This window comes from Grus americana, chromosome 12 (genome assembly GCF_028858705.1).
Source record: "Grus americana isolate bGruAme1 chromosome 12, bGruAme1.mat, whole genome shotgun sequence".
NCBI classification, from domain to species: domain Eukaryota; kingdom Metazoa; phylum Chordata; class Aves; order Gruiformes; family Gruidae; genus Grus; species Grus americana.
In genome coordinates this window covers 6,350,050-6,375,882 of record NC_072863.1, presented here as the reverse complement: position 1 = coordinate 6,375,882, position 25,833 = coordinate 6,350,050, and the positions used below count along the sequence as shown (strand labels likewise).

General features: G+C 36.7%; 1 protein-coding gene across 7 annotated transcripts in view; it reads right to left on the bottom strand.

The window, feature by feature from the left end:
* Nucleotides 1-25,833, bottom strand: part of DIAPH2 (diaphanous related formin 2) — a 247,545-nt gene that overhangs the window by 210,286 nt on the left and 11,426 nt on the right. For 3 of the 7 annotated variants that reach the window (XM_054839023.1, XM_054839028.1, XM_054839029.1), the window contains exons 2-8: nt 16,090-16,122; nt 13,513-13,689; nt 12,003-12,107; nt 7,634-7,654; nt 1,457-1,596; nt 1,012-1,086; nt 857-926 (exon numbers count right to left, since the gene is read on the bottom strand). In XM_054839023.1, the coding sequence (XP_054694998.1) occupies nt 857-926; nt 1,012-1,086; nt 1,457-1,596; nt 7,634-7,654; nt 12,003-12,107; nt 13,513-13,689; nt 16,090-16,122 (621 nt within the window). Of the gene's footprint in view, nt 1-856; nt 927-1,011; nt 1,087-1,456; nt 1,597-7,633; nt 7,655-12,002; nt 12,108-13,512; nt 13,690-14,047; nt 14,140-16,089; nt 16,123-25,833 lie in introns of all 7 variants that reach the window. The other 4 variants (XM_054839030.1, XM_054839024.1, XM_054839025.1 and 1 more) reach the window with 4 other exon arrangements.

Below are 25,833 nucleotides of genomic sequence, written 5' to 3'. Positions count from 1 at the left end.
ACAGCTAAATTAAAAAAAAACCTTACACATTGCATTTATTTAAAAGTAGCATTATTTTTCTTTTTCATTAACTACAGGATAAACCTGCTATCTAATTGTTTGAAGTTACAGTGTAAGTGTAGGAATAGTGGGGGGAAGCATGTGACCACTTAAGCTTAATTTTCCACTTCATAAGACAGGCTATGCTGTGAGATTTTACTAAACTGAGTAACAATAGTTAAAAGTATCTTTAATGCATAGTTATATTTGTTATGGGTTAGGGGGGGAATCACAACAACACTTTAGATTTTGCTATGAATAAAGCAAAATTACAAGTTTAACTTCAATTTCTAGAAGCAGTACTCACACTTTCTGAACATGAGTAACCCATGTTTGAAACAAGTTAGATAAAACTTTGGTCTAGTTGAAGTTATATCCTTTACACACTACCTACCAACTTAAAAACTGTAGCTAAAAAGATATTAAATCATACTCAATTTAAAGTCAGGCGAAAAGTACATTATATTAACAAAACCAATCATGAATTGAAATCAGAATTTAGAAAGAAATACTTTCCTTTCAATTTCATAATTAATTTCCTAATTCACTTATCTTAAATTCAAATACCATCCAAATATTTTACTTCCAAAAAAATCAATAATATTTAACAAAACTAAGACAAAACGCACATTCAGAAGGTTTATGAACAAGGCACTCAAAAATTTACACTAAGTTTACAACCTACATTTCCAAATAGTCAGCTGACACTGGATATACAACCTTTCCTTCCTTTTCTGAGATCCAACACACTTCATAGATCTTGGAGTCAACAAAAAACAATCATGCTAGAAGTATCTGAATTTAAAATATTTCTTACTTTATTGTTCATAAATGCTTTGAGGCACTGGATAAGTTTATGTTGATTCTTCTTATCAATACTTTCTTGCCTTGAAAAGGAGGAGGAAAACAATATAAGTACAAAAAATCTTCACAAAATCCCCACCCCTCCCTTCCAAAGATCTAAGTCCTTACTGTTTCTTGTCCAGAAGCTTTTCCAATACATCCAACATAACTCCAAGACCTTCATGTCCAAAATTGTTAACCCAGCTGGAAAAGGAAAAAAAAGACGCTTTTAATTATTTCTTAATCAAATTTAAAACTTGCAAAGTTATGTCTCCAATACTGCTTGTACATCTCTTCACAGACACTGCTTTAAGTGTCACTTCCCAGGAAGACCTGATCAACCATTAAGATAAACGCTTAGTTCCAACAACTACAAGTTCCTGAGAACCATTGTGAAATGTGAGAAAATATTGCAGACAGTTGCAAACATTTCACTTTTTTCAGTGTGCTGAGAACTACATTCCTGTGCCAACAAGTGTTAGCATAATTACTGTGGTTTCAAAAAAAACCCCACAATTCTTTATTGCTAAGCAAAAACAGCATGATGAAAACTACAGCAGAAATTATTACTTACCTGACTGGATTGCTAGTTAGAGACACTCTCAAAGACTCTAGACAATTAAGAAGCTTTTCATCTGAAATTCCAGATCGCAATTCATGAATATATTCTTGCGAGGACAGAGTACATTCATGCTTGCTGTTTTTCAGTCCACCCTATCACACAAGACAGAATGTTGCTTAATGTTATATTGATCATAGTAGTGTTTAGATGATAACATGTAAGGCCAATATTTCTGCGTGAATTTTAAAAATCACCATTTTCCCTGTACAACTATTAAAGACATCTGACTTGACTTTGATTTGTCTTAAGTGCTTTAATAGTTTAGGTTTTGCATCACACAGGTAAATATTTTTCTGTAATCTTCTTCACTTCTTTAAGTGCACGTACTACATCTTGGATACAAAAATTTAAACATGTTAATATGACTGAATGATGGAATTAACTGCTACACACTCTCATTTAACATCTACTTCCCAACACTGTAATAGAAACAACCATAAACGGAGAGACATAAAAAGCCCCATACTTGTTATTAAGCTTGTCTGATCATTCTCACTGTACCTCTCTTCTTTTTTAAACGAGCTGTGCATTATCGCTATGGACATATCCTGACTCTCAAATTAATTCTCTCTTCTACAAAAGAAAGGAAGAAGATAAGCCACTGAAAAGGACTTTGAAAAGGAGCTAGTATCCACCAACTCTTAAATCACTGCTTTTAAAATCATGCAATGTGTAACTCAATGATTTCTTGCTGTACCATAATTACATGTTTGGCCACTACTACTAGAGATCGCTAGAGGATCTTGTTTGCTACAAAAGAATCACATGGAAGATTGGACAAAGAGCTCATCTCCCTACTTAAGCGTCGTTACAGAAGAATAACCACCTACAAGGTATTTCAGTATTAAAATACCTGATAATCAGTTTTTAGAGCTGAAGTATTCAAAACCACAAACAACATCAAAAACATTTTACCAAAGGGTGCAACTAAACTTTTGTACAGCTCTGACAAGTTGCAGAAAAGTAGACTTACCTCAGAAGAGTGGTTATGGTTAGTATGCAGTTCCTAAACCATCTGAGCTCTAAGTGGTCTATTGAAGAGAACCTGATAAAGATGTGTCATGGGTATAAAGGCAATATGAAAAGTGCCTGACCTAGAATAGGATTTATATGTATTTGGTTTTAACTGTATCAGGAACTTCTGACTACTGTAATCTTCTAATTGTCTCTCTTTCAAAAAGTTACACTTCTTATGAAGTTTCTGGTTTGCTCTATTCAAATTCTTACCATTCATTTTCCAAAAAATGGCACTAAGTATGGCTGATGACAAAATGACTTGTCTACATTTAAGTTAATGATTTTGACCTACATACATTGCAGTATTAATTCATATAACAGAACTATGTAAATGTTCACAATGTATTTTCAGATTGTTTGTCCTACCTTCAACAAAACAAAAATCTGACACAGATAGCGAATCCATTAAGACAACAGTGTCCTCTGGACTACATCAGCTTTGAAGATGTTTCTTACTGACACGCATAGTACCTTTAGCTGGACAACGCATGCAAGTTACACGTTGAAAGATCAAGACAGACCTAAAGATGAGTAAACAGGATATAAAGGAACTACAATCTGTCACTACCAACCTCCTAAACAAAGAGATGCTCTTCTGCTGAAGGAAAAAGAAATAAAAAGAAATAAATGGATGAAAGTTATCTTTATAAGAGTAGGAACTGACTTTAAATCAGAAAAGTATGTTAGAACTACATATTAAAAAATCATAATAGTACAGAAAAGTCATCACTCAAAGACCATAAGGTAAAGAACTAGAAAACAGGAACAGTTTTATGCCATTCATTGCATTGAATGGAAACCAAAAGAGATTATATATGTAACTAATGTGCACCACCTACACAATACTGGCTACAGTTTTTGTCATTTCAGACAACAGTCATTCCCAAAACCCTAAAAGAAGAAAACAGAAGCACTGTTGTAAGCCACAAAATCTATGAAGAGATGAGATAATGGAAATCTCAATCAAATGCCATTACATGTTAAGCTAGACCCTTAAAATCAAACTAGAATGCAAGATGTATTTGTTTTTCCAAAAAGATTCTTTCCTGGGGTTAGCCCTTCCACTGTAGTCTGCTGCAAGCTCCAAAGGAGATACCTATTCAGATGAGGCATTTCAGGTCTTGGCTACATTTTCTTCCATACTTAAACCCAGGGGTGCTCCTGCTGCCTCCTCTTTCTATGCATCAAGGACATTAGTGAGGCCCCTCTACTCTGTCCAGCCCCTTGTTTTCAGAAGACCTATGAGTCCCTCAAAAACAGTTAAAATAGGTTAAAGGTTAGAGAAATTGGCAGCATGATCGCCTAAACCTCCCTGTGTGCCTTACAGGACAGGCATACTTCTCCATTGTATGACTAAGCACCTTTAACTGCATAGCAATGAGGAACCATCTCTTCGTCCTTTTTTCTCCTCCTCTTCAAAACAGATGATAAAAGTGGCTCATAAAAATCCATTTTCAAACTCTTTCACCCAAATACTCCAGTTCACCAGAATTCTCACCTTAGCAGGATTACTTTCTGTTATTTGCTGCAATCAACTTTTCAGTCTCTAACCTCTAGCCATGCTAACTGGAGTGCTACAACCAGATGCTATTTCTTCTATTTTCCTGTTCAAAGACGGTTTGATTCGAATACTATGTTTAAGTAATGCCATGCCTTTACATGGATCAGACTGTAATATATACACTTCTCATTTACTTTGAAGTACAAAGTCTCAGTGGAAGTTACGCTCTACATGAGAGCATCCAATAAAGATGTAGAGCATCCAATAAAGATGAAGGCAAATGCAAAGTACAAAGCAACTTGGAGCATTAGGTCCCACGCCAGAACTTTCAGAGATTAAATCAATGCATAAGATCAAAAATCTTAGAAATTACTTTATGACCAGTCACCTTCACAGTATTACAATTAAGGCATAGAATTATTCATTCATGACAACTCAAACAAAAGCCTGGACCACACATTTAAAATTCTTCTCTTATAAAGTTAGAAGTGATGAAGTTTTAGTGAAAAACTAAGCTTAAGGGAACTCCTAGAAGTCTCATAAAAATAACAAGTATATAAAAGAAAACCTAGCTTGCTTTCCCATTAAGGAAGTAAATCTAATCAATTCATATCTGCATGTAGGACACATTTCAGGGTTTAAGGGACAACAGCGTCAGAGACACAGGACAGACACCTTACAGTGCAGGATATAGTGAAATATAAACAAGCATAGTTTTCTCTCTACACAAACTTTTCTTTAATATTTAGAACACCAGGCAACAATTAAATATTTTAGGTATTTTTATTTCAGTTTATCTTACTCTACTTTGACTCCAGGTGATTTCAAAGTTGTGATCTAGACAAAGAAATTCCTCACCCAGGGCCTTCGTAAACATTAGAAGGGACTTCGCAAATGGGCAGCTTTATACACTACCCGGATGTGCCGCCAGAAGTCTGTAAACAAGCTCGAGAACCAGTATCTAACAAAATGGGAAAGCAAAAGCATTTTGCCCTCCATGGGGAATAAGCAGATATTCTATCTACTTGGTGGTAAAGAACTGTGGAGCACACCTGAACCAAATGGATGTGCTGCAATAGGTAAAGCACAAGATCAGAAAAATCTGCATAAATTACTCCTCTTTGAGGCACCAGACAATTCAGACCTCATTAGGTCTTAAGCTGAAGCCAAGTTCAGCTGAAGAAGTTACAAGTATATTGCTTCAATGAGACAGTGTTTACTTCAGTAAGAATGCTGGCAGCCAGTACATTGAATAGAGATCTCACAATATCACAGGTGGGCACTTCAATTCACCAGACCTGTTCCATAATTTAGAAAAAAACATAATCACTCTTTAGATAGAAACAAAATTGTATTAATAGCAAGTATACAAAAACTCTTCAGTTAGGCATTGGTGGGGGGAAAATATAAGTTATTGCTTCCACTTCTTTAATAATTATGCTGGTACCAGTTACTTGTTTCTATCTCAAGCAAAGAAACCACAATATTTTTATTAGTGTATAATAACAAAGTCAAATAAGACAAGTTGTTTGGAAGAGGTGGGGGTGGTTTATTTGTTTTCAGGAAAGCCATAAAAGCATTTTCAATTTTTTTTTAAACAACATATACTCCCGTTGTTGCACATTTCACCTGGAAAAGCAGTATCCTTGTTCAAGCTATGAGGAAACACTCTATCAGCTCCTGACCTAGAAAGTGGAAGTTTACATAGTTCATATCCACTTCACTCTCTAGATATTAGCCAAACACATTAATTCAACCCAATCAAAACACAACTAACAAACTAATCCTACTTTAGACATCTACATTAATGACTTAGAGATAAACAGAAGCAGTGCAGTTGTCATTTCAATGCAACTACCATTGCCTATAAAAGCAAGGAAAGGTTACCTTGCAGGCAGCTAAAGTGCCAAGTGGGCACCAGTGCTTGAAATCCCAAGTAAAACTCAACTAAGTTAAAGCTCTAAACTCCCTATTAGCAGGCAAACATCTTCCCTGCAATTGTCACTACAATCCAACAGTACTAGCATCAACAGTCCAAAAACTTCTCCTTCCTAACCACAGTCAATCTGTAAATCTTCAGGAAAATAACTACATATGTCGGCAGATGCAATCAACACTGAAGGGATGAATCCTAAAAAAAACATATGCTGAGAAGCAGCACAGCAAGATGCACGCATTCTTTGAGCAATAATAAGCAGAAGCCGTACTCTGAGGGACATTTCTTCTTTTACTATTTTGCAAGTTATCTGTGCAAAAACATGCTTTCAATGCATAACTATTCTTGCTCTCCATCAGACTCAGAATTAAAAGGCATGGGGAAGAAAACAGATATTACAGAGTTTCTCCACTACCCATTCTGTATATATCAGTTTCCTTTATAAAATAATCTCTTCACAAAGCAGTTGTTCAGGCTAATTCATATCATAAGGATATTACATGGCAGAAGGAATTATTTGAAACTGGTTTTAATGTACTGATTTGGTGAGTTAATAATTTTCCCCAAAAAAATCAAATACTTTTAAATACCTTCGTTGTGCTTCTGTGTTTGCTCAATCAGCATATGAACCAGTACTGCGTACAAAAAAGTACTGGTGAATACAGACAGAAAAGTCTGTTCAAAGATCACTCTGAATAAAGCAAAGCCAACGGCAATTTCCTTATTCCTATGCGCTGTATCCTTATATATTTAAGTACATCTGAGGTAATGATTAGACAGTTTTAAGTCATAGGTTGTTCTTTATTCTTTTTACTATAAAATGGAAGTACTGAATACGCCCACATAGAAAACCTTGCAGCACCTGAAAAGCCTGTTTTGGCTGCAATAAAAAAAACATAAAGTCCATCCATAATTAAAAAGCAGAGCTTTGCTTTCAGATATCGTTTAAAATGTATATGTAATCATTCCCCCCAAAAAAATCTTTTGCCAGGAAACGAAAATTTACTGAATTCCATCCAACAAATTAAGTCCCAAATATTTGGTTGGGTTTGTTTTTTTTAAAAAAAAAAACAAAAACAAAAAAAACCCTTAACCAAACACTAACTCATCCATGACTTAACATAAAACGTAGCAGAGCACTTAAGAGAAAAGTTGTGCTGTGAGTGATCTCATCTTATGCTTATTAATTGACCTTCTGAATCCTCTATGTTAATCCTATTCTCACACTGATATCCAGCAGCTGCCACTTCCATGATAAACTATGAATGCTAACAACTAGAACATTAAAAAAAAAAAATCCACATCTCAGCAGAATGAAGTAAGGCAAATACTGTAAATTTAAAGTTTTTGTTGAAGGCAATAACTTAAAAGCAAGATAGGTCTAAATTATATTTGTTGCTCACGACGAACAGATGAGTTCTCAGTGAATCTGAAGTATTTAGAAACAGATTCCTGAAAACTTAAAAACAGATCCCTCAAAAGTACAATCAATGATCTTATATTAGTAGGATAAACGTGACTGAGATAATTGATAAGTATTTTGATAAAACAAGGATTCAGTTATGCCCACTGAACTTTTAAATCCAAGATAAAAAAATCCAGAATATTCCAGCCTAATCTCTAAAAATGGAAGTGTATTCATAAGGAAAAACGAAACTGTCATGTTCATACTCACCGGAACTTTACTTCCGACTATCTGCATGCAGTGGTCAGCCAAGAGAGGTTAATGTGTAAAAAAGATAATAATAATACATAAATAAACACAGCAAAGTACTTAGTAGGATGTAGCATCACACAAATTTTTCAGTGTTTAATTATTAGTAGTAATTACATTCTTTTATTACTTTATCAAATTGTTTAAGAGTTACAGCTTCTCCACAGGAAAACAGTAGTTCTACTGCAGGATAAATAATTTTAAATTCTTATGTTCCACTGCTGAGTCATCAGTATTTTACACATTTACAAACTAATAACTAAATACATAGCTTGAAAGACTAAGAGATATGCCATTTCGTTAAAATTTTCAGTCATGTATAAAATATTTGACACTGAGAAAACCGCAGAACAAACTAATGACATACTCATTTCCTTGTATATGTAACAACTTCATTTATTATGGAGCTTTTGATCTATTTATATGATGTCATCAGTGAATTTAATTAAGTTTTCATAATCAAAAACATAGCCTACAGTTATAAATCTAACTTGCATTTCAGAAAATCTCATGTGGCGTTTTTCTTCAACTGCTCAGTATGGATGCTTTTAATTACATGGATAATTAAACAGTGATTTACAGGATGACATCGTCTCTTTTTTACCATGGAACAGCATCTCTGCATATTCATGAACAAGAAGTTGACTTTTTACAGAAGAAACTCTGCAGAAAGGCAGCACATCTCTGCCCTGCTCTGTCACTTTGCACAAATGACCATGTTCCTGTGAACACCAGGAGTATGGACTTCTGCCGAAATACTGTAGGCCTTTCCTTGACAGCTATTTGCTGCAATCTGATAGCAGCCAGTTTATTGAATAACCACTTTTATCTGATTAAGAGCCTGAGACAGTACAATTTTGCTGAGATTTGAATTTGATTATATCTGTTCAGCCTCTACCTGCTTCATTTTCTACTCTTATCTCTTCCATTATTCTTTTAGGAAGTCTTTCAGAAGACAAGAAGTCCCTGCAAGTCTTCCACAATCACCTCTTCTCTCCTCTTCCTGATCATGCTTCCTCTAGAAGCATAAGATGGACTGTCATCACCAGACAATCTCTTTTCCCAATTTACTACCTTCTTCTCTCACCAATGTCCAACTCATTCAGTATGACATGTCACCAAGTTCAGTTCTGAAACAGAATTCTGAGCCTTCGTCATTTCCCAAATATAATTTCCATGGACAACAATCTTTCTCTTCGGTAGGAGAAGCAATCAGAAGCACAGATAATCACTTCACACCAAAGCATCCAGCTTATTAGCTTCTATCCTTCCATCCCCCAAGGAAAAGGAAAGGTTTTTTCATCCACTGAAAACCAAGGTTTCTTTCCCACTCAGAACCCTGACGACAGTACAGTGTTTCAGAAAAGCATGGTCAACATGCTGCAGATGGCACACAAGGCAGAGAAAATGAAGCACCGAATTTAAAAATAATTTGATTAAGACAATATCAGCAAATGAGAGTGATATTTTCAAATGAGCAGGGAGAGCTCAAAAGCCTAACTAAAGCAAATATGAAATGAACTGGAAGAAAAGTCACATCAACTGTTAAGTGTGTTTTGTGAGCTCTAAGCAGAAGAAAAGGACAAGTATTTTCAGTATAAAAAAGGAAGACAGATGAATGATTATCTGTGACCAAAGAAAAAGGTAGAAAATTTTAAGAAAGATCTTATTGAATGCGATCAGCATTTTCATGGAAGACAGGCCCGAAGATGGCCTGAAGAAGAGTTTGACAATTCATGATGCAGTAAAAATTGGTTAGAGTTGAATTCAACCAAGCAGAATAGCAGTTTAACTAAACACAAGATAAAATTAACAGTGAAAATGAAGTTTTGCTTTATGTTAAGTTCTCAGTCAACATTTTACAATTGAGCTCCACTAGTTATACTTTTTAAATCAGTTAAGAAACTAGCTATTTAAAGGCTAAATTAGGGTAACACGCTACAGAAAGGTCATTCATATTTCTGAACAACCTTAAATTATTCCATTCAAATGCTGTGATTCAATTGCAAGGAGAACTTACTGAAGCACACAAACTTTGATACGAGCTCTTCTTCCATCAGAAAAAACATTTCACATGTGTATAAAACATCCATACTGGCGCTGACTTAAGTTCAAAGCGGACATTCATGTATAAGGACATTTTTGGAAATTTGGGGGGGGGGGGGGAATATCGGTAGTTTTGTTAAGTTTCCCATGCTGCAGCACATATGGTGGCAGTTATGCAGTCTGTTAAAATTTACAGCAGTTACACGTGCAATGGTAGCCATGCTTTTCTTACTCAGCTACAAAATTATGGTACATGAGGCAGCTACCTTTCAATATCACTATATATAAGAGATCACCATCGTCCAACTACTTTTTGGGAAAGAATTGGAAGTACTTCCATTGTGAAGGTTTCCACTGCTACAATAAAATATTTTTGCTTACTAAGAAAAATTTAACATTGATCATCAAGTGAAGACAAAAACCTTACAACACATGATCAATAGTTCCCAAAGATAGTCTAGGCAAAGTATATTAACAGGAAATTTCATAATATTCACTGCATGAGCTTGAATAATTCTCCAATAACTTGTATGTTTAGCTAGACCACGTTTTAAGCACTGGATTCCTTCCAGGACAGACTAAAGGACTGTAGATTTTGTTTAAGATGAAATCCTGCAAGAACATCATTCCTCTCAGAAACATAAATCGCCATTTTCACATTATAATGCAAGTTTTCCCTCACTTAAGTTTATAATGTTTAATGCAAAGGATTTGCATTTAATAATTGCATGTCATTGTAGTTTTATTTTTTTAAAATTTAACTCTGCAGAGCTGATTTTAAAGGTTAAAAGAAAAACAAGTCAACTGTACTGCTTGCAGGCCATGCTTATAGATTTATTAGGCAGACACCAACATAATCTTATTTGCCAGTTTATTTCACTAAGAAATAGATTATTATTTAATGTTATCTGTATTTAGCAGACTCAGCTCTGTAGAACTGCTACCAGTGCTGCCATTACGTATTTGAACAATTTTTCCACGCAGCCTTTATTTCCAGTAACCTTTTATTGGACACAATAACTTACATGTGAAAAAGATGAGATGCATCCTAATTTCCAAAAAATAAAAGCATATGCATTACCTAATTTTATTGAAGAACTATGCTGATAGCAAGTTTTATCACTTGAAGCATACTACTGCCCCTTGGATATACAAAGCTATCCCCACACACACACTTCTCCCCAATATTGTAATACATTCAGTTCCTCAGAATTCACCACTAGCTTCTTTAAAATTCTTTATACAACCAATAGTGGCACAAATCAGGACAAAAATCTATTTGTAGGGAAATCGCTATATATGTGTGTGTGTGTATATATATTTATCTGTTTCATCCAACATTCACAAATTTTTGTGGCATATTCTCCTTTTACATAAGAACTATATTTGCCATAGCCAAATTTTAAACACACAAAAAGTATTACTGTTGTATTTTATAAATAAAGTCCCACTACTATTTGTCCCTCTACAGAAAATAAGTTCCAGTTTTTCACTATTTGAAATTGTATTTCTTCACCCCAACAAATATTGAAGCATCCAGTGGTTCTCTTACACTTCTGGCACCCCAAAACAGAGATTTCAAAAGTTCTGCATGAAGGATCCATCAACTAAGGTTTAATCAATCAACTTAAGTACAGAGAATGATCAACATGAATGAAAGGTCTGAATATATTTTTTTCCTATCAAAATATAATTTGAAACTCATTTTAAGACCATCTTTTCACTAACGGAATCATTTTATTTACCTTCAGAACAATTCTTAGCAGAATATTTAATGCAGTCTTCAAGCCAGTTACAGTACTCAACATATTCAAATTAAGCTAAAACACTGGCTTTACTTCAATTTTAAATACTTTCAATATTTTGATTCCCTGTTTCTAACACTGCAAATTGTACATCTAGTATGTACGTCATTACTGAAACCATAAAGTCATGCTGTCCCTTCCAAGAACTTTTGGTACCAAAAATTTGTAAGATGAATTCCACGAAAATATGCTCAGGTTCCATCCATTACTCTACATCACTGGATTTGCAATTTCTTACGGTTTACATGAAAGCATCAAATTTTTACATTGCCCAACAACTGAATAGAAACTAACCCTTCAGACGCAGCTGCAAGCATTTAAAAGTATATTAGTAAGTACGGATTTAACTTCCCCCCCCCCCCCAACACTCTTAGAAGATAAACCTAGACCAAAAAATGGAAAGTTTCAAGCTTGAAAAGCATAGCACTCATGAAGCTAAGCTTCTTAGTTTCCTCTGTCTTGGAAAGGTGACTACTTACAGATTTGGCAGTTGCAGAAATGTACTGGGCAACCATCTCACGTTTTGTGGACAAGTCTTTATCTCTTAAAGGAGCTTTACGTTCTTCATTTAGATTCATGTCTTCCTGTAAAGAAACACACCACACAACATCAAGATTCTATTTCATGCTTTTTATTAGTCTTTGCTGGCTTTATACTCCTTTTCTTAAACAAATGGCTCATTTACAAACAAGTGATTTCTTCCAGCTTATCACATTTCAGTTTGTTTAATTCTGAGCCATCCAATTTTCTCATTTAATTTTGACACTTCAAGTGTTCACTACTTTCAAGACTGAGCCAAAACTGTAATTTCATCAAGCGTAGTTACCATTACTGAAATTTGGCTCAAGAAACAGAACTAGAGGACAAAACAAGAATTCTACACTTCAAGTTGATCACATAAGTGGTAACTCTTGTGAAGTTCCTGTGTTTTTTATAAAATCTTATCATGATGGACACTATTCCTGCACTATCTAATCAGAAGGCTATTATTACACAGCTTGTGGCAGGAGCAGATGTGACTGTGTTCTAACTGATGTATTGAAAATAAACCTAAAAATCCATATATTCTGCTAGATTAAATCTAAAGATGTCTGTTTCAACTTCATAACTGATTAAATACAACATGTAGTCATTACTACTCATGACTAGTCTTGCCATTAAAAGTCAAAGTAACTTCAGATTAGCGACTAAGACCAGTAAATGTTACTATAATAATTTCCTAGCTAATAGCTTTTTCAAAGAATTATTAATCTCCAAGACAGACCTATTGTCTGCTTCAATTGAGATTCACAACTGCATTGAAGAGAGTAGAGCTACACAACGGAATAGGACAGTTCTTAGGCCATACTGATTGTATGGAAGTTTACAACAATTTTAAAGACTGATACAGAAAACAGTATTTCTAACAATACTCAAAAGATTGCATTTCCTGATACTTGATGTATCAACACCAGTGTGCATGGCAGAATTAATACACACCTACCACAAGTTTGTTTCTGTATTACTAACAAAAAAGCTTGCTTGTGACTAAGCACCTTGACAAGTGATCTTAAGACAGAAAATATTCAAGGCTATACAAAAATTCAGCTTTCTATACATTAAGATTTTATTAATGGAAATTACTATTTTCCAAAGGTATTTACTTAACTCTGTTCAAAACTATCCTTCAACAGCAGTATCCAATTACTGCAACTAATTAGAGGTTATCTTAATGACACAATCAACAGCTCAGGATTTTTATTTTTGGCTTTTTGCCTTTGTTTTCTCTGTAGAAGTAGACCAAGTCATTTAAACATATATAACACTAGCAGTCTATGAGTTACTCAGTTGTTTATATGTCAATTTAGACAGGCTTATCAGGCCTATGCTATGCACTCTCAAGTATTTAATATTTCCAAAATGACAACATATGAAAACCACTACTACAAAATAAATGCCAACATGAAAACAAATTGAAACCTCATAAAACAATGTAGCACATTATCTTACCATCATTTTTTCAAAGAGATCCATAACTTCTTTTTCGGATAAGTTTGTGCAACGGTCATCAGTATGTGCCTGGCCAATTGGGATTTCACTTATAGAAGGCTGAGAGTCAATAGGATGCTGAATGAGAGGTTTCTCTTTTTTCACTGCTGATTTTCTGAAGCTTGTTATTCTGTCACGCTGCAGAGACATCCATTCAAAAATAAGTAGAAATAAAAATATAGGAAAGCAGCCAATTACATGGCAGTAATACACACATTTTTAGTTAATCCAAGCAGCAGAGTTAAAACTCAAACTGAACTGTAAGTAAAAATACTCTAACATTCAGAGATTATTTTTCATAGAAAGACAACAACATTTAAGGTAAATTCATGACAAATCACATGCAAAACTATGTCTCTCAGTTTCAAAAGTATGCCATCTATGTTAAACTCCTAGCATTTCAAAATCTTGAGTTCATCTTCTGATATTACTCCCTAATTATCCTCATAGTGAATAAATATGGTACCACAAAGGTAATGTCCAAGTGTTCCTTCACCTGAAGAGCTATAAGTCTTTGGAGGACAACTGAAAAAGCCAGCGTTGGGAAGGAGGTACTCACAAGTTCATCAGGCTTATAAAAAAATCCTGCTAAAGTAAAATAAAGTTTGTAGAGGAATTAATGCTCCAAGTATAATTCACAATTTCTTGAAGTGTTTTTGAGTACGGACTCCTGAAATTAGTGCAGAATTTTAAAAAGCCAGTAATGGATTACTCACATAGAAGCAGCCACCCATAGTTAAATACACGTAACAAACATTAGTGAAAGCATACCACAGTCTGCAATGACATTTCACTGGTTAAGGCCTACTTGTTTTATGCCTTATACCAACCCCCCACCTTTTTTTTTTTTTTTTTTATAGCATGCTTAATCAGTTAATTTGTTAATATTGAAAACAACCAACAAGAGCACCTTCCTTATAAGGCCATTTGTTACTGTATTATTAATATATAACTATTCTCAATAGAGTCAGGGGTTTTTATTTAATAATAGTCTTTATATATATATGTTCATTTTGAGAACATTATGTCTATAGCAATTTTTGTAAACTAACTGCATCAACAAATACTAGTGTATTTGTTTCAGGCACTGAACAGCCTTATGAAGATGTGCTTTCATTTAATAGCAGCTTATGTAGGGTTACCAGTACCACTCATAGCAGTTATTACAATCTCTATGAAGACATCTAAACCAAAATTTATATTTTCTATAATTAAACCACCTCTGTGAGGTGTGAAAAGTTTAATGGAGTATTTCATTTGTAGGAAATTTGGATTCAATTTAGCTTAGTCCAGTCAGGGGTGGAAAAAATTGACCAAGTGTTGTGGAATATGGGGAAGAAAGGGTTTGGTTTTTTGTTGTTTTGTTTCTTTTTCTTAGTTTGTTTTGTTGTTGGGTTTGTTTTGCTGCTGCTGTTTGAGATCCTACAATACTACCTTAAATTTTTGAAGGGAAAGTATCCCTAGATAAGCTGCATGCCCTTTGAATTTCTTTAGAGGATTTTTTTTGTGTTTGTGTTTTTAAGGGGAGAGGGGTTGGGTTTGGGTTTTCTTCTTCCTTAGAAGTCTTACAATTGCGGACAGAAACACATTACCTACAAGGATACTGTTCACATCTTTAACAAGGCAAGAATTTTACTTTAATCCCATTTTTTCCTTATTTGAATGGTTTACATTACAGTTTCTGAAACTAAAATTAGGGCACAGCCTATTGAAAAGGCCAAAGATATGACAAAATGCCTGAAAGGCAGTATCCAAAATTAGTCAATACACACCAAATGCAGTTTTACTGTTCACTTACATTAAAATGCCCATTCAGCAGTGACAAAAAAAGCCATTTAAGATCTATTTCACCATATTGTGATCTGTTTCAATTATACCTTATTACCAATAAATTTCTTTAATCAGATTGCAACGGTGAAATCACTTTAAATCCATAAATAAATCTTCTACACAATTACTAGGTACAATTTCTTCATTCCAGACATATAAGTGGTGATTAACTAAGTGGCCAATGTGGCTTAACTATTATATATAGAAAATAAAAGTTTATAATTTTACTGAAATCAATTTTAATAAGTTCCTGTAAAAATACTTTGCCATAGGTTTCAAAGTATTCAGTATTATGAAGTTAGTGCTACTGAATACAAACGTTGTTTGACATACAGTACGCACTTATAACCCAGAATGGTTCCACTTGAATCATGTGGCAACTTATGTGGAAGAACTACTGTCGATTCTTTACTATTAAAAAGAAGGTCAAGAGAAATAACACTTGAACTGTTGAATAAGTTTCAGTAATCTACAGTATTACTAAAGTATTTACAATGTGGTTAAAGAAGCTTCTCCAAACAGCTATCATTAATTACTCATCTTCAACCAAAGTTACAAATGAAGATCTTTAGGAGTAGTAACTCAATTTTCTGAAATCTAATGCTTAATATCCTTATAAGAACATGTTATATTGTCCACAACATTTAAAGTAAAATAGCATGCAGCGTGGAGTTACCATTGCAAATTAAGATGTTACAAAGACCTTACCACATCATCTGCCAAAGTTTTTATTTGAATATTCTATTAAAAAAAAAAAAACACAAATCAAAGAAAAAAAGTGTTACCTACTGTTTCAGAATACAGTAGTCTATATTTCACTTATACTAATATTAAAAAGCACTTGAAATTTCAGTAAGTGAAATGAGCACGGTATCTACTGCATTTTATGTGAAAACGTGAGCTTGCATCCCATTTCGTCATGTCTTTTGAATATTTAGCTCGTAAACCTGAAACCTGTACAGCTCTAGCACCCCCACTATTTCACAAAAATGCAGGAAGATCTCTTAGAAAGCTTTTCAAACCAAACATGGACTACTGGACTTCAAACCAAGCCAGCAGATAGCTATTCAACATTCTCAGTTTTGACAGAGTTTTTGAGACTAAGAGTTGAAGAGAATTTCCTGTGCCCTAGCTTCTTGGGCCTTCTGCCTACTTCTCCTTAACACTGAGTATTGGAAATTGATAGATGAACTGGCTGAAGTCAGTGTACTGATGGTGCACAAACCAGTCACTACTATCTCTCCCTCCCTAGTACCCTCTTTTTCCTCAACGGCAGTAAAATCTTGCTGACAAAGATCACCAACATTACATCTTTATTCACGGCCAAAAAGCAATCTATATTACATACCAATATCAATAATCATATCAAGAAATCACTTGGTTAATAAACATTGCTCAATTTACACCAAGTAGTCATGAATAGCTAATTAATGTCTAGAACTTGGGGGGGGGGGGGGGGGGGGCGGGGTTGGAATTCAGAGACAAAGAGAATAACTGTGTAAGAAAAACCATGGCAGTTGATCCATAATGACAGAGCCCTGCAAGTTACTGGTTAGGAAACAGCGACCCTACCTTCTTGGACAGAAAAGTTTCAGATTCCTTGGTTATGCTCTTACCAGCCAAAATGATCAAGGTGCTTCTTGTCAACAGCCCATACCACTGCATATTGTTAACAGTGGATGAGTTCAATGCTGCTGGAAATGAACCTAAAACTGTTCAACATACACCACACAATATTTAACTTCCCCTTGGTGAAGGATATTAATACACCATGCTACTTCTAATTCTACTTTCTGTATTTTGGCTACGATTGTCAATATTATATTTCTGAAACAAATTTGCAAGACTATACAAATAGTGGAGGAGGGGTCAAAGTGGGAAGGAGGGGCAATGCAGTCATGCTTTAAAAATATAATGAAGATAAACACTCAGAAGTACCCAGGACAGTGTAGTGGACTGACCCTGGCTGGCAGGTCAGTCCTCACCCAGCCACTTGCTGCGGGATTCCCTTGCTGCCGGATCAGGGAGAAAATCACAAGTGTAAAGGCAAGAAAAACTCATGGATTGAGATAAAGACAATTTAACAAGCGAAGGGGGAAAAAATTATAAGGAAGCAAACTATGCAAAAGCCATCACTCACCACCAGCAGACCAATACCTACCCGGACTCTGAGAAACTGCTACTTTGGAAAAAACTTCTCCTCCCCAGCCCGCCACCCCGGTTTCATTGCTGAACACAACATTGTATGGTATGGAATATCTCTGGTTAGTTTGGATCAGCTGCCCTGGCTGTGTCCCCTCCCAACCTCTGGCCCACCCCATCCTACTCCCAGGGGAGGCGCAGTAAGAATCGGTAAGCCTTGACACTGGGTAAGCGCTATTCAGCAAAAGCTAAAACACTGGTGGTTTATCAACACTGTTTTGGTGACAAATCTGTAACAAAGCACCATATGGGCTGCTCTGAGGAAAATTAACTCCATCCTTGCCCAATCCAGCACAGACAGCTAGGATAAAATCTTTTTTGCTTACTACTCCAGATGTTGACACCAACCTTTCAGCTTCTTAACTGTCATATCTCAAACCTGTTCCTTACAGCTGCACCTCTCCTCTATTTTTGTTACCTGGACTTAGTACGGAGTTAAAAGAGGAAGCAATATTCATCTTGAAATCAAAACTAAGATGGTCCTTACCCTGGCAAGTAGATCTTTTCTTTTTAAATGGAGATTATTGAGCAAGAAGTCCAAATGAAGTAAAGCCTAACCATGACCTCAACCCAGAGACAGCTATGTAGGCAAGTTCTAAAACTGTATATCTGTTTTAGCAGTCACTTGTACTAGAAATACTTTTTTGTTCCCTTCTCATTTAAGTACTGTCAATCTCTCTCAGAACCTGGAACAGGATAATCTACTCCATCTCTACATTTATGTTGCATTTGTCACTCAAACTCCTCTGGGTAAAATACAGAATACTAAAGCAAGACCCCACACAGCATTTTTTCCAACATCTCAAGCGCACTTCCCAGATCTCCTTATGGTGCGTAAGCTACACTGCTGCCATGAGCTACTCAAGATAAGCAATACATTTAACAGGTAGAAGAGGAACTGCAAGTAGCTGGAGGCAGAGGCAAGGCAGTTATTTACCTGCAGATGCTCACTGACACACAATTTTGACAGTCTCTTATACTAACAAAGAAATCACCCTTCCAGTCTGATTTAAGAACATCAACTACAAGTAGTTTACCTCCCCAGGAGGAAGTTTAAGATACCACAGGTTTTGTAGTCAGTCCTCTAGCATTATTCTTTCAGCCATCTATAAGACAGCCAGAACATCACAAGATGAAAAAAATCAACCTTTTCCTAGCTTGTTAAAGACACTAACTCCCCAATTTTAGAAGCAGCCCAAAGGCAAAGGTTTTGGCAAAAATCTCTATGATAAAACACTTGCAGATAAGGGATACCAAATTAACATTTATATGTATAAACACACACACAATTTAAGACAGCAGCATATCACCTCTCTCTCCTAGTTTTTGGTATCAACACAAACCATAGAACTTCATCAACTCCTATATCAAAGGTATTTCCTACTGATTTACTTAAAAATATCACTTTCTAAGTGAAGAACTAACTATTGATAGACTGGAAAGACTACATTCAAAAGCAAGAAGCTCTGTCACTTAAGTCTTCTATTTATTCCTCCCAATTTTAGTTTAAGTATCCTACTACTTGCGCAAATACTGACAGATCATGACAATAAGGCACACAAAAATAGCATATACTAATACAACTGCATCACACTTTTTTACCTTAAAAGGTCAGTCTCAGCCACATTAACATTCAGAGTAATTGAAATCTTGCACATAAAACCAGACAGATTTTCACCATAGTTCACTACATTTATTGGTATATTAAAAAAGTCACTATTTCCTCATTCAAGTTCACTTCAGGCTACTGTAGTAACAATGTCAACATTCAAAGAACTAAACTAGAGATGATCACATTAACTTTTAATGAGAAACTCACAGCAAGTCTACTTTTTTAATTATTTTTCTAACTTACATATTAATAAAACCTTCCAAATCACTTGAGCTGGTCATGAGCTGTAAATTAAATATGCATTTACATGTGTTGATTGATCTTTCCATTCTATTTAAGTATTACTTTGACATGTTCTTAATTGTTACACTCAAGACTCTCACTTCCACCACAAAAATAGTCAAAGCAACTCACAGTTTACCACGTGTATAATGAAACAGTTATCAGCTGGGTAACTTCTAAACGTAACAGCAATTTTCACTCCACTGCACACTCCTTGGGCAAATCATTGTGTGCTGCAACACCCACTTCTGCACACAGGTTACAACTTCAGGTAACAGCTCCAACTGCTACTAGCAATCCTAATTTTAGCAATCCTAAGGGTAAGAAACAGAAACTTGATCTTCTCTTAACTTTCTTGGTTTTAAACTAACATATAACATGACTCTTTTCTAAAATTTACCTGGACTTCAACACCTGCAAAAGACATTGTAAAACTTCACTCAAGGGTAAGTGCTTTTTAACTGGCAGCAAATAAATTTGCATACAACCAGGAAGGTAATTACTTCCCATACAAGTACCTAAACCAAGGGAGTTTAAAGGGACAAAAACCAAAACTGGTTAATATCTGAAGAACAAAGAGTTGTGTGCAACTCGAGCCTAGGTCTTACAGCCACAAAATAGAATTCACTCCTACAGCCTCTGTTCTTCAGTACAGAGAATGAGTAACGTTCCCATCAGACAGTTTAACCATCTGTTACAATATTCAATTCTGTAATTAAATGTAAAAAGGTACCTAGGAAATTGTGAGAACATAACCAAGTCACATTAGCTGACAGTAGTGGGTTGACCCTGACTGGGGGCCAGGTGCCCACCAGAGCCGCTCTATCACTCTCCTTCCTTCACTAGACAGAGGAGAAAAGGTATAACGAAAGGCCTGTGGGTCGAGATAAGGACAGGGAGAGATCACTCACTAATTATCGTCATGGGCAAAACAGACCGAACTTAGAGAGAAAATTCATCTCATTTATTACCAAGCAAAACAGAGTAGAGGAATGAGAAATAAAATCAAATCTTAAACACCTCCCCTCACCCCTCCCATCTTCCCGGGCTCAACTTCACTCCCAGCTTCAACCTCCGCCCCCCTGCAGCGGCACAGAGGGACAGGGAATGGGGGTTACGGTCAGTTCATCACGCGGTGTTTCTGCCGCTTCTTCATCCTCAAGGGGAGGACTCCTTGCATCGTTCCCCTGCTCCAGCATGGAGTCCCTCTCACGGGAGACAGTCCTTCACGAACTTGTCCAGTGTGGGTCTCTCCCATGGGGTGCAGACCTTCAGGAGCAAACTGCTCCAGCGTGGGGTCCCCCACGAGGTCACAAGTCCTGCCAGCAAACCTGCTCTGGCGTGGGCTCCTCCCTCCACAGGTCCTGCCAGGAACTTGTTCCAGCGTGGGCTTCCCATGGGGTCGCAGCCTCCTTCAGGTGCCTCCACCTGCTCTGGCGTGAGGTCCTCCACGGGCTGCAGGTGGAATCTCTACCCCCCCTCATCCTTCCTCCATGGGCTGCAAGGGGACAGCCTGCTTCACCATGGTCTTCACCACGGGCTGCAGGGGGATCTCTGCTCCGGCGCCTGGAGCACCTCCTCCCCCTCCATCTGCACTGACCTTGGTGTCTGCAGAGTTTCTTACATCTTCTCACTCCTCTCTCCGGCTGCAAAAGCTCTAACTTTTTTTTTCCCCCCTTCTTAAATATGTTATCACAGAGGCACTGATTGGCTTGGCCTTGGCCAGCGGCGGGTCCGTCTTGGAACCGGCTGGCATTGGCTCTATCAGACACAGGGGGAGCTTCTAGCAGCTTCTTGCAGAAGCCACCCCTGTAGCCCCTCCACTACCAAAACCTTGCCATGCAAACCCAATACACTGACGTACAGAAACTAGAACTACATTCTCATTTAGGACTTTCAAGATCTTTATCCATGACAAAGTATTCACAGCATTACTAATAAAATCAGCAAAAATATAATTCACAAAATGTTTGCTTTACGGTAATTTTTTGGGGACTTCAAGGAGCATTCACCATGCTTTCAAAAAGAACTTGAAATGATTGTTGTAATCCATCTGGTATATCAAAGATACTTGAAGTGAGCAACACTAATAGTTTTGTTACTATTGTTGCACATTTGCATTTGGTCTATACGACACTACATGGAAAATTCTTGTTTGCTTTGCAGCTGTTCACAAATTCCTTAAATATGTACTATTTAAATTATTAAACTAAGGCTTAATCTATAACCTGAACATGAAGGTAAACATTCCCTGGGGCACTACAAAGTGAGACAAAAGAGCCTGTGAACACCTTACACCAGGCTGCCAAAATGAAGCTGGAAAGTTATTCATGACAGCATAGGGTCAGTGCTGTCAGACTGGAGGACGGCAGCCAACTTCCCAACCAGGAAGCTGCCTGGTTTTCCCCAGTTACTCTACTTTTTTGCCCAGGAGACTGACCATCCAGAAACAAGTAATCTAGGAAAAGAAGTTAGACAACTCTTCATGCTAAATAAAGCCGAAGGGTCACCCAAGTTGGTAATTATTAACAGCAGAGGGCACCAATTCTTTAATCATAGTGCTGGGAGATAGAGTGCCTGAGCGCTGCTCCCGAAGAGGAAGGAGGGGAAAACAAGCCAGAGGCACATTAATCATAGTGGACACTCACCCTCACAAATGCCACTGCCTGATCCTCAAGGGCTGAGGAAAGGGGGCACCTCCACACTGTGGCTCTGTGCAAGGGGAATACAGAGACCCTAAGGAGCAGTCTGGTCTGATTAAAAATGGAGATCGAAAGAAACTGAAACAGCTTCCTCATTTCTGTCTGATTGGCAGAACACTATCACATTCCAAAAGCAAATGGACTGTTCAAAAAACCGCCCTTACCAAAAAGCAAATTGATTCAGAAGTTTAAAAAAATAGCTGTAAACAAACTTAGATAGCCTTAATTTCAACAGTGATGTAACTTAAGATGCAAAGGATTCAAAGATGACAATTCAACCAAAATTGTTTTTTTATTTGTAGCTCAAACTGCCATTACTGTTTTAAAAAGTTTCAGACAATCATTTGTTCGTGTTCATTGGTAAGTAAGCTTCAAAAATCTGAGCAAAATTAAAAGCTTCTTCCAAAAGCTGCATTTCTAAGCCAACAAAATCACTGGTTGTGAGATAAAAAGGCAACTGTGGTACCAGGACAGTCAGTCAGATCAGCTTAGACTACTGGAGAAACAATTTCAGAAAGCCTATTAGAAGAGGCAGTTTTCACATTAGCCAGTGCAGAGGCAAATAAAGTAAGTTTTGGCATTTTCCTGCTAAAGTCCAAACATTTTCTATCAAGTCTCTGCACCAATCATATCAGCTAAGTTATCACTAAAGCAGCACAGGATCAGCAGAGTTGATAATAGTTAAGCTACATAACCAGCAAGTTCTTTACACAGCACTTCATACAACCAGGTTCTATTTCTTACTTTGATATCTAGTGATCATGCAAGACAGATCTTCCTTTAAGCATCTTGGAAAAATGTCTTGTGACAGTACAGCATGCTTTTCAGCATAGATGAACAAACTGTCTGTCTTCAGGATGTCCTACAGCTTTTAAATTCCTTGCTTAAAGCTATCAGGCAACAGTTTGCTAGTTAAGACTTCTACGAACTAGACTTTTGAAAGAACCAAGTCATAATTCCATTCATAAATTTCACAACAAACAAGTATTGCAATACTGCTTTTATGAACTGCATACTAGCTTACCAGCCATGTTCTAAGAGATATTTAACTAATCAAGATCTTTACAAAGGTTAAGAGACATGGCAAATCCTCCCATAAAACAAAGTTTTAAAACCTTTTATTTTAGTTTGAAGCTTCCATTTTTATTCAGAAATTCTACCCACTGGTTTTAGTACTTAATTTAGAAATGCATGTGGCATTGCATAATCATTAACCAACAAAAGGTTTTATAGGACATATTTTAAAGAAAAAAAACAATCAACAGTCACCAACCACAACTCACACAAATAAGTCAGTACAAAACTCCATGGCTACTTGTCCTTAAGGCCCAAAACAGTGTAATTAAGAATCTTCCACTTTAAGGATTCTGGGCAGTCTGGCAAATCTTTAAAATAAGCATAGCAACAGATACAAAGTTTCTGCACAAGAACAACAGGCATCTCCAGGAAGACCTCACATGTTACATGCAGTGCCTCAGTTGTACTAGAACAGGTAAGCACAGAACAGTTCTAGCATAAAGGATATGTTGTCTTCATATTGTCAAATATAGGTCTGCACCTATTGTCAGCAGACTAAATGGGGAAAATAAGTCAGGGAATTCTACTTCATGTACTTGAATTGTCAGGCTAAGCATATACACTGTTGCATATACATTTTATTTTTGGGGTCATCCACAGACTAGCACTGCATTTATTTTGGGCTTAAATAATTTCACTTTCAAATCTAGTAATCTTGGTAATGGATACTTTAATGTTTTTTCTTGAAGAACATTCTATTCTTAAAAAAAATCGGATTCAGATAGTTGAGTGCCAATTACGTTTTGTGCTTTGCTTGATAAGAAAGCTTATTTCAAAAGCTGCACCTCCTAAGCTTCCTTTAGTAAAATGCTAGTGTAGATTAGAAGCGCATTGGAATGATTTCAACAATCCTTTGATACACCCATGTAGCTTTCTGTACATATATTTGGTGCCCGTAAAAAGTGCCAGATATACTTTATTAGACAAGAAGCCATCTGTCCAGGTGGTTGCTAGTGTACTGGTATTGGGCAGGATTGCTTATCAGTATCGGCATATCCTGTTTACTGCACCTACAGCAAACAAATCAGTTGGTTTGGGAGAAAATTGCAAAGTGCTTTTTCCTAGGAAAACAGACTGAGATCACTTGCAAAACTAGTCACCTGAATAGTCACTGGATCAACTTCTGGGACTCAATTAAAAATGAACACAGAACAGCTCCTAGTGCAGTAAATGGAGGGTTTAGATGCTTACTGTCCTGGTTGCATGCCTGTTGCTTTTCTGCCAAGTGGGCCTGTTAGTACCATATTCAGCCCTCTGTCTCTATGCTTGTTTTTCAAAAATGCAATTGTTTGACTTCTGAGCTTTGAGTTTTTAGGGAACTTGGCTTTTGCTTTCTTGGTATAGTACTATTGTGAAGTGCTTTTGAAACATTCTGGAATAGCTAAACTGGAAAAACTACATCAAAACAATTCTTGGCATACTAAGTACAGACTTTATCTCAATTTTAGGCTTAGATACAAGCAGGGGATTTAAGCTCTTTGCTTTCAATTTAGCAGCAGAACAAAACCAGTCTTGCTAGATAGCAACATTTGATGTGCATCAAACTGCTCGTTGTCTCCCCTCCTTGTTCTGGGCTCTCGTGAGTGCAAGTAGCTGATCTTTTCATTCAGACACATTATGGAGCTGCTCAGCCTGAAAGCTATTATAAAGCTACTGAGTTTGGTTAATTAAGAGTAGTGAGAATAGGCCTCCGCCTTTTATACCTTAGTTCCTAAAGAGGGACACCTTTTTTATTGTGACAAGGTTCATCTTCACTCTTACCGAAGTGCGGTCTTAGTTTGGTTTTACCTTTTTATAGACATGCAGCCCTTTTAACTACAATTATATGCTTTGATCCTGGGATTAATCTTTGGTTAAAACCGAGGGTTTTCTTTCAAGATGACCAATGACCAGTTAATTTGACAGTGAGAGAGTTCTTTTGAAATCATTCTGAAAAATAAAGCAGACACTGTGTTGAGAAACTGATTTGAGAAAATACTTCAGCAGTTTTGCACAATTTTTTTTTTTTTTCATTCCTGCTTACTTGCTTCATATTCTGCAGTGCATGCAAGTATAGCCTAATACCCCTGTACAAATGACAGGTTCAATTCCTATATACTGCTGTTCCTGTTACATGCAGAGATAGTTTTGGAAAGATTCTTAACTGAGCATGCTGTTGGTTTCTTTTGACACATCCTTGTCTCTAAATTGGAGACACATGGATTTAACAGATGGATCACTCAGTGGGTAAGGAATTGGCTGGATGGTCACACTCAAAGAGTCACGGCCAATGGCTCGATGTTCAAGTGGAGACCAGTGACAAGTGGCGCTCCTCAGGGGTCGATATTGGGACCGGCACTGTTCAACATCTTGGTCAGCGACATAGACGGTGGGATCGAGTGCACTCTCGGCAAGTTTGCCGATGACACCAAGCTATGGGGTGTGGTCGACACGCTGGAGGGAAGGGATGCCATCCAGAAGAACCTTGACAGGCTGGAGAGGTGGGCCTGTGCAAGCCTCAAACTTCACCAAGGCCAAGTGCAAAGTCCTGCACATGGGTTGGGGCAAACCCAAGCACAAATACAGGCTGGGCAAAGA